Source organism: Heloderma suspectum, chromosome 1, assembly GCF_057233095.1.
Source record: "Heloderma suspectum isolate Gila_16-S chromosome 1, 16-S_ref, whole genome shotgun sequence".
Lineage (NCBI taxonomy): Eukaryota > Metazoa > Chordata > Lepidosauria > Squamata > Helodermatidae > Heloderma > Heloderma suspectum.
The window spans coordinates 261,913,322-261,932,815 of NC_139458.1; the positions used below are offsets into that span (position 1 = coordinate 261,913,322).

At 46.0% G+C, this 19,494-nt stretch overlaps 1 protein-coding gene across 6 annotated transcripts in view; it reads left to right on the forward strand.

The window, feature by feature from the left end:
- Positions 1-13,748, forward strand: part of ATP7B (ATPase copper transporting beta) — a 54,547-nt gene extending 40,799 nt beyond the window's left edge. For 4 of the 6 annotated variants that reach the window (XM_084826468.1, XM_084826467.1, XM_084826465.1 and 1 more), the window contains 7 exons: positions 46-247; positions 4,154-4,300; positions 4,592-4,734; positions 6,559-6,762; positions 6,888-7,005; positions 8,339-8,441; positions 10,715-13,748. In XM_084826468.1, coding sequence (XP_084682594.1) covers positions 46-247; positions 4,154-4,300; positions 4,592-4,734; positions 6,559-6,762; positions 6,888-7,005; positions 8,339-8,441; positions 10,715-10,982 — 1,185 coding nt within the window. In that variant the 3' untranslated portion in view covers positions 10,983-13,748. Of the gene's footprint in view, positions 1-45; positions 248-780; positions 955-4,153; positions 4,301-4,591; positions 4,735-6,558; positions 6,763-6,887; positions 7,006-8,338; positions 8,442-10,714 lie in introns of those variants that run through there. The other 2 variants (XM_084826469.1, XM_084826471.1) reach the window with 2 other exon arrangements.
- The last annotated feature ends 5,746 nt before the right edge of the window (positions 13,749-19,494 follow it).

The window sequence follows — 19,494 nt, forward strand, 5'->3', positions numbered from 1 at the left end:
CACTTTGAAGAAGCAATGTACTTATTTGAAATGCTAATTTTGCAGGAGCTCGGCACAGAGGTCTTAGGATACTGCAGAGATTTCCAGGCAGTTCCTGGCTGTGGAATAAGCTGTAATGTTGGCAGCCTAGATGCTGTGCTGGGTGAAACTGAGCAGCACTTGAGTAATCCCAACCCTCTTCACCTGAGTGATGTTGACAGGGGTGCTACAGATCAGAGTTCTTCAGGTCTGATCTCAAAACTGGCAGGTAAGATTGCATTTAGGGGGTGCTAAATGTTGCTGAAACAATAAACTTAGGTCTAATAATCACATATTTATCTTGACCATGTTCCTAGGTGTAGGACATCAAGATGTTTCGTATGTCATATTTTAAGACCGGAGAGTATATATTTCTTCTGACCAGTTCAATAGCTCTACACCTAGCAAGAAACCAGTCTCTAACAAAGATGAAATTGCAGAGGAGTTGATTTTGACTTTGTAGCTCATCTGAAGTGATGGCGATAAAGAAACCTCAACCAAAGCATAGATTTTGTTGCAGTCTAAATAAAACTTATGAGAGCAACACCATACTTACAAGGCAGTCTGTAAGAATCCATATTAGTAGGAATTTGGGGTAGCCCCAATATGAATAGGACCAGAGATACATTTCTCTGTGGATGTGTCTGGTGGTGAAAAGAAAATCCGATGCTGTAAAGAACAATATTGTTTACAAAATGAAGCAGGACAAAAGAGTTTTGCCAAGAGAACACGCTGATCATAGCAAACACTCTTTTCCAACAGCACAAGAGACGACTCTGCACATGGACATCACCAGATGGTCAATATCGAAATAAGATTGATTATGTCCTTTGCAGCCAAAGATGGAGAAGCTCTATATAGTCAGTAAAAACGAGACCTGGAGATGACTGTGGCTCAGATCATGAGCTGCTTCTTGCAAAATTTCGGCTTAAATTGAAGAAGGTAGGGAAAACCACTAAACCATTCAGGTATGACCTAAATCATATCCCTGATGAATATACAGTGGAGGTGAGGAATAGATTTCAGGGATTAGACCTGATAGACAGAGTGCCTGAGGAACTATGGACGGAGGTCCATAACATTGTTCAGGAGGCAGCAACGAAATCCATCCCAAAGAAAAAGAAATGCAAGAAAGCAAAGTGGCTGTCTGATGAGGCTTTACAAGTAGCTGAAGAAAGAAGGGAAGCAAAAAGCAAGGGAGAAAGGGGAAGATATATCCAACTGAATGCAGAGTTCCAGAGAATACCAAGGAGAGACAAGAAGGCCTTCTTAAATGAACAATGCAAAGAAATCAAGGAAAACAACAGAATGGGAAAGACTAGAGATCTCTTCAAGAAAATCGGAGATCTCAAGGGAACATTTTGTGCAAAGACAGGCATGATAAAGGACAAAAAGGCAGGGACCTAACAGAAGCAGATGAGATTAAGAAGAGGTGGCAAGAATACACAGAAGAACTATACAGGAAAGATCTGAATGTCCCTGATAGCCATGATAGTGCAGTCACTGAACTTGAGATGGACATCCTCGAGAGTGAAGTCAAGTGGGCCTTAGGAAGCATTAGTAACAACAAAGCTAGTGGAGATGACAGTATTCCAGCTGAGCTATTTAAAATCCTACAAGATGATGCTGTTAAAGTGCTGCATTCAATATGCCAACAAATTTAGAACACTCAACAATGGCCGCAAGACTGGAAAAGGTCAGTTTACATTCCAATTCCAAAGAAGGGCAACGCCAAAGAGTGCTCAAACTACCGCACAATTGTGCTCATTTCACATGCCAGCAAGGTGATGCTCAAAATCCTACAAGCTAGGCTTCAGCAGTATGCGAACCGAGAACTGCCGGAAGTACCAGCTGGCTTTCGAAGAGGCAGAGGAACTAGAGATCAAATCGCCAACATTTGCTGGATCATGGAGAAAGCAAGAGAATTCCAGAAAAACGTCTATTTCTGCTTCATTGACTACGCTAAAGCCTTTGATTGTGTGGATCACAACAAACTGTGGCAAATTCTGAAAGTGATGGGAGTACCAGACCACCTTACCTGTCTCCTGAGAAACCTGTACGAGGGTCAAGAAGCAACAGTAAGAACCAGACACGGAACAACCGAGTGGTTCAAAATTGGGAAAGGAGTCCGACAAGGCTGCATATTGTCACCCTGCTTATTTAACTTATATGCAGAGTACATCATGAGAAATGCTGGGTTGGATGAATCAGAGGTCGGAATTAAGATTGCTGGGAGAATTACCAACATCCTCCGATATGCAGACGATACCACCCTAATGGCAGAAAGCGAAGAGGATCTCAAGAGCCTCTTGTTGAGGGTGAAAGAGGAGAGCGCAAAAGCTGGTTTGAAACTCAACATTAAAAAAACGAAGATCATGGCATCTGGCCCCATCACTTCCTGGCATATGGAAGGGGAAGAAATGGAAGCAGTAACAGATTTTACTTTCTTGGGCTCCAAGATCACTGCAGACGGTGACTGTAGCCATGAAATTAAAAGACGCTTGCTCCTTGGGAGGAAAGCTATGGCAAACCTAGACAGCATAGTAAGAAGCAGAGACATCACCTTGCCAACAAAGGTCCGTCTAATCAAAGCTATGGTTTTCCCAATAGTAATGTATGGCTGTGAGAGCTGGACTGTAAGGAAGGCTGAGCGCCGAAGAATTGATGCTTTCGAACTGTGGTGCTGGAGAAGACTTACAAGTCCCCTGGACTGCAAGGAGGTCAAATCAGTCCATCCTAAAGGAAATCAACCCTGAGTGCTCACTGGAAGGACAGATACTGAAGTTGAAGCTCAAATATTTTGGCCACCTAATGCGAAGAGAAAACTCTCTGGAAAAGACCCTGATGCTGGGAAAGACTGAAGGCAAAAGGAGAAGGGGACGGCAGAGGATGAGATGGCTAGATAGCATCACGGATGCAATTAATATGAACTTGAGCACGCTCCGGGAGAGAGCGCAGGACAGGAAGGCCTGGCGTGCTATGGTCCATGGGGTCACGAAGAGTCGGACACGACTGAACGACTGAACAACAACAAAGGTGTCCCCAGCCAGTCGTGTCCAACTCTAGGGGGAGGTGCTCATCTCCATTTCTAAGCCAAAGAGCCAGCGCTGTCCGAAGACACTTCCGTGGTCATGTGGCCGGCATGACTGAACACCAAGGTGCATGGAACGCTGTTACCTTTCCCGCCGAAGTGGTACCTATTTATCTACTTGCAATTTCTTGCTTTTGAACTGCTAGGTTGGCAGAAGCTGGGACTGAAGATGAGAGCTCACTCCGGCACGCAGCGCTCGGGTCTCGAACTGCTGTCCTGCCGACCTTCCGGTCTGCAGTTCAGCGTCTTAACCACTAAGCCACCACGGTCCCATTGATCCATAGATACACAAGCGCAAATCCAAATCCCCTCCTGCTTATAGACTAGCTAGAATCACAGAGACAGCTATTAATTGATATTTTAAAATGGAGAGGTTCTAAACCCCCCAAGACAAAACACATCTGAATTAATTTTTGGTCTGAAACAATATGATGGCATGTATGGGAACTTGCATCAGAGCCCCCTTTTTACATCCCAAGTCCAGGTCAGATAACAGCTGATGGCCCTCCTTCCCCTCTGGAGGCCGTGTTCTTCATACCTTCTCCACATTTGTTGGAGTTAAGTTGTTTGGCGTAATAAGATTAGTTCCTCCTAGTAAGAGAGGAGGGAGCATGCCATGAAAACAAGCTCCTCCTCAGGGATCTGGCGGTTTGCGTGCTCCACTGAAGGACTTTGGGAAATGATATTGAATGTGTGTTCCCTCACCCCACTACCTGGAATGTATCTACTTGTGTAGGTACTGTCAATCTATGAAAGGATGTCCTACAGATCTAGCTTCTAAATATTTCAGTTTTTAAAATGTCTTCAGTAGATGCTAGCAAAAGTTTTATAGGCTTATCCATACAAGGAGACTGGTATTTCACTGGGCAAATCTGTCCCTTAAAGCAGCATTTACTATACCAGCGCGGGGTGGGGGGGAATACATCCAGCACCTGTTAAACAGGTAGTATGGGATGGCTATTCTCAAAGGAGTCCTTACCTGTTATTTGTGGAAGCCTTTAAACACTGTAAGAGTTCACCCGACTGTATTTCTTTGCCTGGCAGATGCTGCTGTCTTTCCGACTTATTCAGTGTTGATTGGGAATCGGGAATGGATGAGACGGAACGGCTTGCATATCTCCAGTGATGTTCATGAGGCCATGATCAGCCATGAAATGAAAGGACAGACGGCTATACTAGTGGCTGTAGATGGTACTTAGATATATTTCAACACACTTTCGTTGCATACTTGGCAGCAAGCTGGAATCCAGACGGCCTGTTGTAGGATCCAGATGGCCCAAACTGCACCAGTGGAATGTTTGTTCAGTTCCAGAGCTAAAGATCTAAATCAGGAGGAATAAATGCAGTATGATATACAGTGCTGCTTAGTTTTGGCTTCTGAATACATACACAAGCCTCCCAGATAACTCTACGTTATGGGGCGGCACGCAACTCGTAATTACGTAAATATCAATAAATAAATGCAAGTATTTTCTTCTGCAGGTGTCCTTTGCGGCATGATTGCAATAGCAGACACAGTCAAGCCAGAGGCAGCTCTAGCTATGCACATATTACAAAACATGGGTGTGGATGTGGTGCTTATTACAGGAGACAACCGAAAAACAGCCAAAGCAATTGCTACTCAGGTATGCTTCCTGGTCTGACAAATGTGTGAAAGAGTAATCAGCCCCTTTCGTTGGCTTCCTGAATTGGGACACTGACTTGCTTGGATATTACTTGGGAGTTCTCACTATGTATGAAAAGGAACCTGTATCTCTCCAAGTAGAAAATTGGTCTACATAGCAGTCTGTTCCAGTGTACCCGAAGTTGGATCATGCCAGTTAAGGGGCTGGTTTAATTGCTAGTTAATCGGAGAATGTAATCCTAGCTGCAGTTGAATGAAATCAAGACGGTTTATGACGCACTCTTTGGTGAGTGATTATATTTCATCCCAACTTTCCTCAGCATTACTCAGAAACATACATGGTGCATTTCCCCAGCCCATGTAATCTTCACAGCAAGCCTGTGAAGTAGATTACGGTGAGAGGGTGACAGGCCCCAAGGTCACCCCCTAAGCTTTCTGACCGAGTGAGGATTTGAATCCATGTTTTCCTGGTTCTAGTCTGACACTCTAGTCCAGCCTTTCCCAACCTGCTGGCTGAGAATTATGGGAGTTGCAATCCAACACAATGAATGCTGGCTGAGAATGATGGGAGTTGCAGTCCAGCACCAAGCTGGAGAAGGCTGCTTTAACCAGTAGACCCACACGCTTAATGTAACTGCCACTGTGAACTGAACAGCAGTGGAATGGAAAGTTAGAAATTAAGAATAAGTGAATATCTATATAGCTACATTCTCCTTTCGGTGGTCAGATGTAGGTAGTCTTCCCCCCCTCCCCATATAGAATTCACAGACTGTATATCAAAAGAGGATGCTACCATTCAACAGAAAATCCATATCTACATATTGCGCTGTCTGCATTGGTCTGTTTTGAGATAGTCGATTGTTCTAATTTCTAGTGGCAAAATCTTATGTAGCAAAGCTTAAACAAGGTCGACCTCATGCAGGGCTATTTTTGTTTTAATGACACACTCTGCCTCCATCTTTTCCTCTTTCTCCTATACCCAAAAGCTCCCGAGAAGCTGACATTCGAGGGCTTTCCCATTTGTAGAAGGAAGAACATGTATCTATCAGTCAGTCTAGCATTCTGGCTGTGTGTCTGTAGATCAGGGGTTGGCAATGCAGTGCTGGCAGACTCAGTGGCGCCTGCCAAGACCCCTGGCCCCCGTGGTCAGCCTCCCGATCTGCTGACTTCTTGCTTCCTTGTTAGGGCTTCATCACTGCTGAAGGGATCGCGGAGGTAGGCAGCAGAAGAGGGGTGAGGAAGATGTGCGGGGGGCAAGGAAGGTGCGGAAACGTAGGGGGCAGAGAAGGGGGGACAAGAAGAGCAAGAAGCTGGGGGGAGAGAAAATGTGCCGATAGCCCCCTCCCCTGGTAAATGTAACATGTTCCTGCGGACCCAGGAAACTTTCCTACCCCTTCTGTGGATGAAATGTAAATTGTGTTGCACATTGAGCGGGACGTGAGAGAATCAGAAGTGGCCCACAGGGTCCGCATCAATATGCTGTGGACGTTTGTGCTGAACAACATCTTTAATGGCTACTAGTCATGGTGGCTATATGCAACCTCCCATTTTATAGGCAGGATGCTGCTGAATGCCAGCAACAAGGGGGAAGATAACTGTTGTGTTCACGTCCTGCTTGGGGGCTTCCCAGAGGCATCTTGCTGGCCTCTCTGGGAAGCAGGGTGCTAGACTTGATGGACCATTGCTCTGGTCCAGCAGGCTCTGTTCCTATGCTCCCTACCCCTTGTTTTCAAGGCTTCTTTTCCTAATGTAATTTCTAAATTTATAAAAAATGACAACCCTTCTATCCGGTTTGTACTAACAGCAGGTATCTTTCTGCATCTAGGTTGGGATCAGGAAGGTCTTTGCTGAGGTTCTCCCATCTCACAAAGTAGCCAAGGTCCAGGAACTCCAGACATCAGGGAAAAGAGTTGCCATGGTCGGGGATGGGGTCAACGACTCACCAGCGTTGGCGAGGGCTGATGTTGGCATTGCCATTGGAACAGGCACTGATGTTGCCATTGAAGCAGCAGATGTTGTCCTAATTCGAGTGAGCTCATAATATGTAGAACAGTGGGTAAGGGTGGGGTTTCCCAGGACTTTTTCAGAAGTTTGAGAATGCACAGATCTTTGGCAGGGGGAAACTTCATTCTCTCTTTCTCTCTTTTGGTGCAGAGTGACTTACTGGATGTGGTCGCAAGTATTCATCTGTCCAAGAGAACAGTGAAAAGAATACGAATAAATCTCATGTTGGCCTTAATATACAATCTCCTTGGCATACCCATAGCAGCAGGTAAGTTCTCTTATGTTGGTTTTCAAGCATCGGCACTGGTGGAAGACAAGTTGGAGATGAAGCTCCTTGACTCACAGATTGGTTGACTGTTTGGAACAGGGTGGGCAACTTGTGGCCCTCCAGAACTTCTGGCCTACAACTCCCATCAGCCCTAGCGAGCATAGCCAGTGGGGGATCATGAGAGTTGTAGGCCAAAACATCTGGAGGGCCACAAGTTGCCCACCCCTGGTTTAGAAGCATCATGTAGGATTATGTTGGTTCCAAAATGGAACCAGTGAATCTTAACTATGTAGATTCGCTATTTCTCATCCTGCAGTCAGTATCGAGATGCACGAAGGGGGAAGGGAAACACACCATTCCCTCCTGTACCTAATTTCTGTATGTACAGAAATAAGGAGCTGTCCGGTGTTAATTTTATCAACAAATAACTTAACCACAATTAAATGACCCAGAGGCAATAAAAAATAGGACATTCTCACCAGAGGAGATAGTTTGCTTCTTCCTGGAGCATCCGTATACCATACCACAGAGTAAATTAGACTGTTGTTTAAAGCCAGTTTTTACAATCCAAAACACCGCAGCCAGCTCTTTCAGAGGCTTGCAATCAGTGCACAGCCCATTGCTCTGAAGTCCTCGCTATTCAATACAGACCTAGTCAAAACTCTGTGCAGCTATGTTATCAGCTTGGCAAGGAGCAAGTGACCGTGGTAATTTGCTGCTAAGTAAATAGCTCCCAAGATCCTACAGTCCGGAAACTAAGTTTTTGAAACGAATACAATTCCCATAAGGGCACACACAGAATATTGTTTTATATTAGTGTGTTGTTTTTGTTTAAGTATTATATAGCACTGCCCAGATGCTGTATATTGTTGATATATTTTATATACAACAGTCCTGTGTATGCTCTTAAGGGGATTGCATATGGGTTCAAAAACTTAGCTTCTGGGTTCTAATCTTTTGAATTGATTGTTAAGGGCCAAAATTATGGTTTCAGTTTTTTCCCCACTGATGAAGACCTGTCAGGTTGAAACGTGTTTGGGTTTGGATATTTTGTATCAGTGTAGCCTTTTTGGAAACCAGTATTGTCACTATGTTTGTATGTAAAATGTTGGACTGTTAATTCATTGCTCTTTTATAATTTTATATGATGTATTAGTTATTTTAAAAATGCCTTTTAAACTTTGCCATTGTATTAAAAATTTGTTTTATCGCGGTTACATTTTTTATTGTTAAAAGCCTCCTTACACCTATTTTGCTTCTTTGTTAAGTTTGGTCAAGGACAGAAACATTATTGGTAATTGTCTCTATTTGTCTGTGTGCCTTCCTCTGTCAGGAGTGTTTATGCCTATTGGAATTGTGCTCCAGCCATGGATGGGGTCAGCAGCAATGGCAGCATCTTCAGTATCCGTATTGCTCTCTTCCCTGCAGCTAAAATGGTAGGTCTTGCATTGGTCTCGTCATGATTTTGAGAGCTATGGCCAGCTTGCATATTTTTCAGTGTGCCTAAAACAATTTTGTGCATATTTCCCTAAGGGTGAGGAGTACCAAGCCAGTGGTGATTGGCAGTGCCAGGTTTAAGGGGGCCCTGGGCAAGGTGCCCTATACTATAGGGCCTATAGCCTCACCCCTAAGCATCACCAAGTAAGCTTACTCAGGGAGGGGTGGGTGATCGGCAGCAACAGAGATGGGCAGTGGAGGGCAGCTTGGTGCTGAGCAGAGAAGCACCAAGCAGTGTTTGCAACTTCCACCATCTTAGTTTCCACCGGAAGCCTCTGGCTGTCAAGATAGCACATGTTAGGGGCAGAGCCCGGAGGCTTTGTGGGTAATGTAGATGGTGGCAGTTGCAGCCGCTGTGCTTGGCACTTTTCTTCGCAGCACCAGGCCCTATTTTTTTTAGTTAAGGGATCTCTGCATCAGCCACAGCAAACTCTCTGGGGCCTCTGGACCCCAGTATTTTCCCTGCCATGCTGGGTGCCAGCACTAGAACTGGTTTGGGACATATTTAACTTATTCTGTAGTGCTAGAATTCTGTTGTCATTCTGTAATCATTTAGCTCAGGGGTGGGTGAGACACAGCCCGCACAGGGCCTTGCCACACTGCCGAAATTCAGCAAAACAGCAATGCAGGGGAAAGCAGATTTTTAAAGGAAAATCAGTGATTTGCCATTAAATTTTGATGGCACAGCAGCAAAAACAGGGCTATCTTAAAGCAAGATAGCTCCTTTTTGCTGCCACCGGTAGGGATGTACGGTGTAAAATCTGCTCTGTTTGTTGCCAGGTGCCTTTTGTTCCGTTGTCCACTCACAGGCGGATGCGATTTTTGTCTGCGTCATGCAGAAAAATACACAAATAATTATATAAGCAGTTACTACATAATTTACCTTAGTATGTAATATTTAGTGTATTGCCCCCCATTCCATTCAGTTTTTCCTCAGCAGAAATGTGTGTATTTTCCTATGAATAAATATGCATAAATTTTGGGAAAGTAAAAAAAAAATCTGAAAGTCCACAGACTCCACGTGGCCTGAAGAGGTCAGTCCATAGCGGATTCCGCAGGTCAGATTCGTAGAAATCCGAGCTCATTTTGGTCTGTTTCGAATTTCTCCAGCATCCCTAGCCACCACACCACTAAAATTCAGCAGCAAACCACTTGTTTTCCTTTAAAAGGGGACTTCCGCCCCCATGCCCCCACTGCCATGCTGCTGGGACAGGGGAGTGGCCCCTGGTGGGGCAATGCGGCATACGCTGAGCTTCTGTACACCCTCTCCCCTAACATGGTTCCCTAGTCTAAGAGATGTGGAACTGCACGGAGACGGATGCCTCTGTTTTTTGAATGGTCCTCTATGCATTCCCACCCATGCATTTCTCTGCCTCCTAGAGGTTGGCGTTGCTGGGCTTTTCTTGCCCATTGGTACAACTTGATTCACATGCTGTTTCCCTCCTCTCCCGCTTTTTCTGTTGTGAAACGGGATATGCACTGATAGAGCAGAGTTAACAAGCAATAGTCTGAATATGAAAACATTTATTAGGGCTCATGGTCTTCCGTGCAAGTAATTAATTGATCACATTTTAAACCAACTTGGGGTACTTACTTCCAGATGAGGTTTTAACATGCAATCACCTTCCCTCATTCGCCGAATTTAATGAGGGTTCCAGACATCCTTCTCATCCACTCATAACCTTCCTGTATTTCCCCACTGCTTCTTCTGTCTTTTTTCTTACAGTGGGAAATCCACTAAAGAAGAAAAGATGGAATAGCTGCACCATGCTTTCTGATAGTTAGCACTAGGAGCCCTCCATCTGGAAGCCCCCTCGCACATGCCAAAACGGCAATACAAGTTCTTTTTGAAAATATTGAAGTGCAGGAACTTTAAATCTGAACAATAGCTGCTAGACTTTTTTTAAGGGCATCTTTTACGATATTTTGTTCATTTTCTGTCACAGTAGCATTAGAAACAAAATGGCTTAAAAATAGGTGTGCCCTTAATTAAACACGTTAATGCATTAGTTGATTTGTCTATTTGCTGTACCAGTTATTGTACAGCCCCTATACTTTCTGCGATTCAGACGTCCTGTTTCGAAAGGCATAACCCCACTATGTGCCAGTGACAAGTAGTTGTTGCCATTTGCAAGTATTTGCAGTATGACTGTTCTTTCTCTGTTTGAGCCTCTAATGCCTGGAAGTGTGTGTTTTTGTCTACTTTCCATAGCTACAAAAAACCAGATATGGAAAGGTATGAAACTCAAGCTCAAGGGTGCATGAAGCCACTGACACCTTCCCAAGTCAGTGTCCATATTGGAATGGATGACAGGAGACAAGAACCTCCCAAATCAGGGGCTTGGGATGATATCAGTCAAGTATCTCTTCGTTCCCTGACTTCAGACGAACGGCCAAGACACGTTGGGAATTCTCTAGGGAATGAAGCAGACAAGTGGTCACTGCTCACAAATGGCCAAGATGAAGACCAATATATTTAAGAATGCCATACTTTGCAGCTGATCTACAACATTGAGGGACAGGACTACTTTCCCTTGTGGCTCTTTCACCAAGAGATGGTTGGGATTCTTGAGTTCTGCTTCCAGAGCACCTCTAGTATGTGTGTGAGTGTTCTGTACTCTGATGAGAATGGAGGAGACTGCCTTGGACGGATCCTGGTGATTCAGCTGCTTCTTAGAGCTCTAGATTAAGGCATGGCCTAATCAAAACATCAACGAACAGGGCCTGAACCTCAAGGTTTTCCAGACTTTGCATTTAGGTACCTAATGCTACACAGGAATGTTTTACATGGACTCGTTTTAACATGAAACCTTGCACACGATCACAGAAAATGGAGGCAGGCTAATTGTGCTTTCTAACTGAGGTCAGAGTGTTGCTGGCTCCAGTATTAGTACTGGATTTCTTATAAGGATAGTAAGCAAAGTGTACGCTTGAGATGACTGATCAGGACGGTTCTACTTCTCAATAGTGCTACTTAGCATTCTGTGAAGTTGGAATGATTGGTTGCAAAGATGAAGGCCCCTCACATACTTAATTAGGGGCTAAGGAGTATTTTAGAAACAGAACAGAGTTGTTGTTGTTTAAATATAGGCAGTACTTTGTTTTTTTAACTTTGCTACTTTGTCTTGCACAAGGGCGCATAAAGATGGAAATGCAAAACCTTCTGCCAACCCATATCATGCCCCATTGACTGCAATGCTGAATCAATTTTACCAGTCCACCAGAACTTGCCTGCGCACGTTTTGTTTCCTCCTATTAGTGCGAAATCCCGAGTTCCATTTTTAACCCACCTCCTACAGAAATGGAAATGTTTCTTGTGCTTCAGAATGCAGATGTTGAGGCTTCACAACATGGAAAGTGAAATGCAATTGAACACTGCAATCCCCTAAACATTTTCATAAGTCATTTATAGCTGTTGAATCTTGCGCCTACTCCCATAGTGGAGGAATTTCTAGCAAATGCTTTTAGAATGACAGCATGTGTGGTTTTTCAGTATATACATAGAGAACTGCAGAATTACAAAGCGAAGGACCAGTACTCTGTAGATGCCAATATCCCAGCCCCCAACTTTTTATTATAAATCCAACTGCTATAATGAATGCAGTTACGATTTTCCCCCTTTTCTTGTCTATATTAAGAAATTGAACTAAATGGAAGAAACTTCTTTTTCCAGCTGGTCTGATATTCTGGTCTTATCCAAGAGATTGTTGCTAAAAGGATGGATGGTTGATGATTTTGAGAGTCCACATTTGAGCACAGTTTCCTGAAACAACTCATTAATGTTTGACAGAATTCAGTGCTTGCTAAATTGTAGTCAGATTCATTAAAGATTTCAGTTAAAAAAAAATAACTGTTTGCTTGCATTAAGTAAGAGCTGTATCTAGAATTGTGACATTATCCTCTGGAATGTGCTGACTCGCTCACAAACCTATAAGATGGTGCTGGAAATGAAATTGATTGAATTTTTCTGGGCAAGTGCATATTTTAAATTGCAGGCAACAGGTACCATGTTAGAGGAGGCGTCTCTTTTGTGTAAGAGAAGGGGGAATGCTTGTGAGATGGGGCCTGCTGTGACAAATGCATGCTTTGTCATGGACAAATTGACTTTTGTAGGGTGACAGTTGACATTTTAGATGAGGGCTTTCCTGTAATATTTATTATGTTGGCTGGAAAAGACACCAATTGCTGTAGAGGAGAAATGGGCCAGCTTCTCCCCCTGCCCCCCAAATAAATCTCAGGGTCCTGAGGCGCTCCTATGCATGCACTCTTGCATACTTTGCTTAAGAGCAGTGGGAAGGGAGGGTATGTTAGTAATTTCACTGTTCTGGAATGGTGTCAACAGTGGATGATGGACAGATGCACCACCCCCATGAAAAGAAACTTTGGACCCTGCAAATGTGGACTAACCAGTTTGTTTGAAATCCTGTCTGAAGAATAACTGTGAACGGTTGCAGCACTATGTTCCTGTTTTTAAAGGTAGTAACATCTTATCTTTCTAGCCTTCCGAAACCGGCACTCACTCTTTGCAAACAGCCAAAATACACATCTTATTAAACCCGATGCAGAGTTGTTGAGAGAGGAGTGAAATAGGGAAGTAGAACTTCCTATCTAGAGGTAGCACTAGAAAGCAATGACAGCCTAACTAGGCTTGAGGCTACATTTCATTCAGCAAAAATGTCCCTCATAAGCTCCATGCAAAAAATGAGCAACGCCACCATACTGGAGAAGGTGGCACTTGAATGGCAGCTTGGTGCCTATGACAGGTGGGCAGAAGGCAGATCTCCAGATGCTTTGGACTTCAACTCCCAGAAGCCCCTGCCAGCATGGCCATTGGTCAGGAATGCTAGGAGCTGAAGTTCAACACATCTGGAGATCTACTGTCTCTCCACCCTTTGTTCTACGATATTGGAGTGGCCACTAAAGGTATTGTCCTGGGTTGGTCAAGACTCATGTGAATGTAGTGGTCAAATCCTCTCTGCCTGTCTGTAATTATCCATCTCCTGGACTATCAAATAGCCATTTGGGACATAACACTGGGATACAGGAAATGGTTCGTTTGCACAAACTTGTTGCTAAGCACTTTAAGTTACAAAACATCTTGCTCCATCATCCAGCAAATTGTGAATTTTGCCACGCTCTCCACCTGCAAACAGATTGCATTTAAAAACCAAGGACAACACTTACCATGCCATCTGGGCTGCATATACAAAGAACTTCTGAATAGCCTGTTCTTCTTTGTGGTCTCTGTGCATCACACATATGGGCTCTGCGCCCACATGGAGACTCACTTGGGAAACTTCCAAGCTGCGAGTTTTTTGGCGGGAACCCCTCCCCCACCGCCTGTGGCATATATAGTGTGGGTTCCCGCCTTCCCCTCAGTTCCTTTTCGACCGCCTTAGCGTTACTTCGTGCTGGACTTTTCGACATTCTGTCACGCTGCATTTCTAATCTAAAACCTCTTTTCTTCCATTACCTTATTATTCTTTATCTTATAACAAGAGAGAGTGCAGAAATAGAGAGAGAGCATCAATTGTCAACAGTGTTGGAGAGCGTCGTCTGCCTCAGCAGCGACGTGTTTTTTCTCCTTCGGCATATGCCCCCGAAGCCTCAGAAGTTCAGAAGGTGCACGGCTTGTGGCAGTAAGGTGTCCTTTTCAGACAGCCACTCTGTGTCTTATTTGCTTGGGAGAAACCCACAAGGTTGAATCTTGCCACCACTGCCAATTGCTATCGAAGCAGTCTCGCAAGAATATTGCTGTTTGACTAAAAGCGATCCTGTGGCAACAGGCCCTTCAGGCAGTTGACATGCCTAAGGCCCAAACTCCCAGGGACCAGCCCGTTGTGGCCCCCTCTACAAGTGCAGAGGCGGCTCCTGCGATTCAATCTTCTCCCCGGCTAATCACTGAGCTGGTTTGGGTAGATCCACCCACTCCAGGAAGGCGCCTGGCCATATCGGCAGCAAAAAAAGCTCTCAAAACGGGCAAAATGCCCTAAACTGGCAGTGGACGCACCAGAAAAGAAGAGGAAAAAGAAATCCTCCAAACAACACGAAAAGGAGCGGGACCTACCGCCTCCTCCTCCTCCACTTTATTCTCCGATTCATGTCATGCCCCCCACGCACACTGTTACTCTGGAGTCTGGACCCCACCACAGTCTCGGAGGGTGAGTTGAGGAACACACCAACCCCACCACCCCGTTCAGCTCTAATAGCCCCGGAACGGAGATCCAGGTCTCCAACACCGCGTCGCTATGACATCCAGTCACTTCGGTATCGACCTGTGTTTTCACCTCGACAGCCTCCTCAATACCGATCTCTGGATCGATACCATCAGCGTTGTTGGCTGGCGCAATATGACCATGATCACTCATGCTCTCCATTCCGAGACTGGGACTGTTTCTCAGTCTTGTTGTCTCCTCGCCTCCGACAGCACTCAAAATACAGACTGGAGGCTCCGGAGGGACCGCAACCTCTTCCTTGATTGATCCCGTTACTTAGGAGCTACTTCTCCATCGCGTGCTCCCTTTCAGCCCAAACAACGCTCCGGTTTTGACACTCAGGACATCATCTGCCCTCCTCCGCCGCTACTGAGGTGCTCTACATCCTTAGCACTACAACAACCCAGTCGGGACCATCAAGCCTCTCCACCTCCAATTCCACCTCATGCACCTGATGTGGCACTACGCCCTGCCCACTCACAGGAATCCGGGGAGGACTACCAATCAGACTCCTCCTATTCCTCCATTCCCCCATTGACCTCATCATCAGACAATGTCGTTGGGACATGGGATAGAGCCTCACCTTCCGAAGTCATGGGCCATTTCTCTGAGCAGGTGCTTAGAATGGCTTAATCATTGGGCATCGAGGTACAACAACCTCCACAACAACTCCACAATCTGGTTATTGATGCCATCTTGACGGACCTGTCCACCCCGGTGGCCATCCCCTTTCTTCCAGCCCTGCTGAGTGCAGTCCAGCAGACATGGAAAGCATCTTCGTCCTTGACCCCGACATCCAAGAGGCTGGAATCAATGTACAGGGTTCAAGAGAGGGGCACGTCTTTCCTCTTCTCTCATCCTAAACTGAACTCCATAATAGTGGAATCTGCTCAAGGTGGCTCGCAAAAAACACATGCCTCACCTGTGGATAAGGGCCGTAAACTCAATCTCGTCGGACGTCGCCTTTACTCTTCATTGGGACTTAGAATCTCCAACTACCAGGTGATGATGGCCAGATATCAACTCTTCCTCTGGGAGAAAATGGATTCCCTGAGGATCAACGCGACTTAGCCAAGATGTTTCATGTGGACTATCTATCTCGTCAGCAGATCAATACCGCCCGTCATCAGGCGGACTGCAATACCAAGGGCATGATGGGCTCTGTTGCCCTGAAGTGACATGCCTGGCTCCACTCTGCAGGCCTAACCCCTGAAGCTTGCTCGCAGATAGAAAATCTGCCCTTCGACGGTGAGGGTTTATTCAATGAAAAAATGGACGAGCAGATGGACTCTGTACAGAAAGTCAGAAAGACCGCTTGTGAGATGAGGATCGGCTAATCCCAGCAACAACAACAGCAATATGCTCCGTACCGTCAACACCACTAGTACCAACACCAGACCTACCTATTTCGGCAGTCTGAGGACCGGACACCCAGATACCCTCAACAATAACAACAACCACAAAGAAAAAACTATTCCCTCCCCAGGTTCTAATAAAAGGCGAAGGGCGAGGGATTCTCTAAACGTCGTCTTTGACTTCAATTCATCTCCCTTCCATACCAAGCTTTGCAAATGTCCCTTCGGAGACCTCCTGAACAAATTTTATTCGGCCTGGATGAGAGTGACATCCGACAACTGGGCGTTCGCTATTGTCCGTCACGGATACAAAATAGAATTCAACACTTTCCTGCCTCCAGGCCCAGTCTAGACCACTCCACCTTCGAAGGTCCTTTACAAAGAAACCCAATCTCTCTTACGAAAGGGCACCATCCAGCGCATTCTTCCAAACCCTGGTACGGAGAGGTTCTTCTCCAGGTACTTCATGGTACCAAAATGGGACAGAGGCCTCCAGCCCATTCTAGACCTTCGAGACCTGAACAGGTTTATCACCCCCAAGAGGTTCAGGATGACAACCCTAGCCGCAATTCTCCCACTCCTTCGGAAGGGCTCTTGGTTCGCCACGATTGACCTTGAGGATGCGTACTTCCACGTAGCCATAGAACACTCACACAGAAAATTCCTCCACTTTGCAATCGGAGAACTTTTCCAATTCAATGTTTTACTGTTTGGTCTTTCAACAGCCCCTTGCGTGTTCACCAAGTGCATGGCTGTGGTCTGCGCTTACCTCCGCCTCAAGGGAGTGGAGATCTACCTGTATCTTGATGATTAGCTACTAGTGGACTCCTCTCCAGAAGCCTTATTGCATGCTATCGTGGACGTCTTAAACTGTCTTCGGGCACTGGGACTACAGATCAACAAGGAAAAGTCTCATTTGACCCCACACGCACGGTTCAATTCATAGGGGCCGTCCTCAATTCCAGAACGGGCTGGGTGTACCTTCCGACAAACCGTATCACAAATCTCATCACGCAAGCCACTTCAATATTCATCGCTCGCTGGGTCATGGCACGTGACATCCAATGCCTACTTGGCCACATGGCAGTGACGGTGTCGGTCGTGGAACGGACCCGACTGTGAATGAGGCCATTACAACACTGGTTCATCCGGACCTTTGATCTGACCCACAACCCCCTTTTTGTCACACTCCTGGTACCGGAGGAGGTTGCTCTCAGCCTGAAGTGGTGAATGGACTCCAGGCACTTGACCCAGGGGATGCCTTTCCTTCCCACTCCTCCATCCTGGGTTCTGACCACAGACGCCTCCCTCCTAGGTTGGGGAGCAAATTGGGGGCCCCTGCTAGCTCAGGGTCTCTGGTCTTCCAAAGGAAGACTGTACCACATAAATTTATTGGAGTTGATGGCAGTTTGGAAAGCTCTCCGTGCCTTCGAACCGTACCTCCAACGTCAACACATCTAGATCCTCACAGATAACACCACAGTTCTCTGGTACCTAAACAAACAGGGTGGAACGCACTCCTCCTGTCTTCTCTCTCTCACTCTACACCTTTACAACTGGGTCATTGCCAAGGACATTCACTTGACCGCTCTTCATATTGCAGGACAAGACAACCTGTTGGCAGACTCTCTCAGCCGCCTCCTTCGGTGCTCCCACAAATGGCAGTCAGCCAAGACAGTTCTGCAACTAATTTTCAACCAGTGGGGCCAACCAGAGATCGATCTCTTCGTGACTGCAGTGAACACAGCCTGCAGACAGTTGTGCTCCAGAGCCGGAGCTGGCCACAGGTCACTTTTTCCTAGAATAGATGGACCGCCTATTCTATCTTTTCCCCCCATTCCCACTACTCATGAGGGTGATCTCCAAAATCAGACAGGAAGCCATGAACTGCATCGTAATAGCACCCTGGTAGCCCAGGCAGCCCTGGTTCACGACGCTACAGAACCTAGCGCACGGACATTGCTTGCTGTTCCCCTGATAGACAAGCTGATTTCCCGGGACTGAGGTCAGATCCTCCATCTTGATCTCCACACCCTGAACTTCATGGTGTGGAGGATCCAACCTTCACACACCACTCTCTGCTGATCCCGCCAGCAGTGCAGACCATGCTCCATGTGGCAAGAAAACCATCCACACACGACTCATACTCAGCCAAATGGGTTTCCTTTGTTCAGTTTGGGACCGATACCAACTGTAATCCTAATAACTCATCTGATCGATATTTTGTCCTTCCTCCAGCACCTCTACAGCAAAGGCCTGAAGTACTCCTCCATCAGAGTGTATGCTGCAGTGATTTCCGCTATGCGGGGCAACATCGACGGGTGCCCCATCTTCAGCCACCCTTTGTGCAAACAATTCTTGCAGGGACTCAAACTTGGCTCCCCCCGTGAGAGACTTCATTCCTCAATGGGAACTGACTATGGTGCTCAACAGCCTCACATCGGTGCCATTGGAACTGCTCGCTGCCGTGGACTTGAAGCTGCTCTCTTGGAAGGTCACCTTCTTGGTAGCCATTATGACATTGAGGAGAGCAAGCGAATTCTCCGCATTACAAATAGACTCACCTTATACCATTTTTCACAAGGAAAAGGTGGTCTTTCGGCCGGAGTTAGCATTCATAGAATCATAGAATAGTAGGGTTGGAAGGGGCCTACAAGGCCATCGAGTCCAACCCCCTGCTTACTGCAGGAATCCAAGTCAGAGCATCCCTGACAGATGGCTGTCCAGCCTCGTCTTGAATGCCTCCAGTGTGGGAGAGCCCACCGCCTTCCTATGTAATGGGTTCCACTGTCGTGTTGCTCTAACAGTCAGGAAGCTTTTCCTGATGTTCAGCCGGAACCTGGCTTCCTGTAACTTGAGCCCATTAGTCCGTGTCCTGCACTCTGGGATGATCAAGAAGAGATCCTGGCCTTCCTCTCTGTGCCAGCCTTTCAAGTACTTGAACAGCGCTATCATATCTCCCCTCAGTCTTCTCTTCTCAAGGCTAAACATGCCCAGTTCTTTCAGTCTCTCTTCAGAGGGCTTTGTTTCCAGTCCCCTGATCATCTTTGTTGCCCTCCTCTGAACCCTCTCCAGCTTGTCTGCATCCTTCTTAAAGTGTGGTGCCTAGAACTGGACACAGTACTCCAGATGAGGCCTAATCAGTGCTGAATACAGGGGGACTAGTACTTCCCAGGATTTGGAAGCTATGCTTCTATTAATGCAGCCCAAAAGAGCATTTGCCTTTTTTGCAGATACATCACATTGTTGGCTCATATTCAGCTTGTGATCGACAACAATGCCAAGATCCTTCTTGCTTGTAGTGTTGTTGAGCCACGTATCCCCCATCTTGTAACTGTGCATTTGGTTTCTTTTTCCTAGGTGCAGAACTTGGCATTTATCCCTATTAAATGTCATTCTGTTGTTTTCTGCCCAGCGCTCCA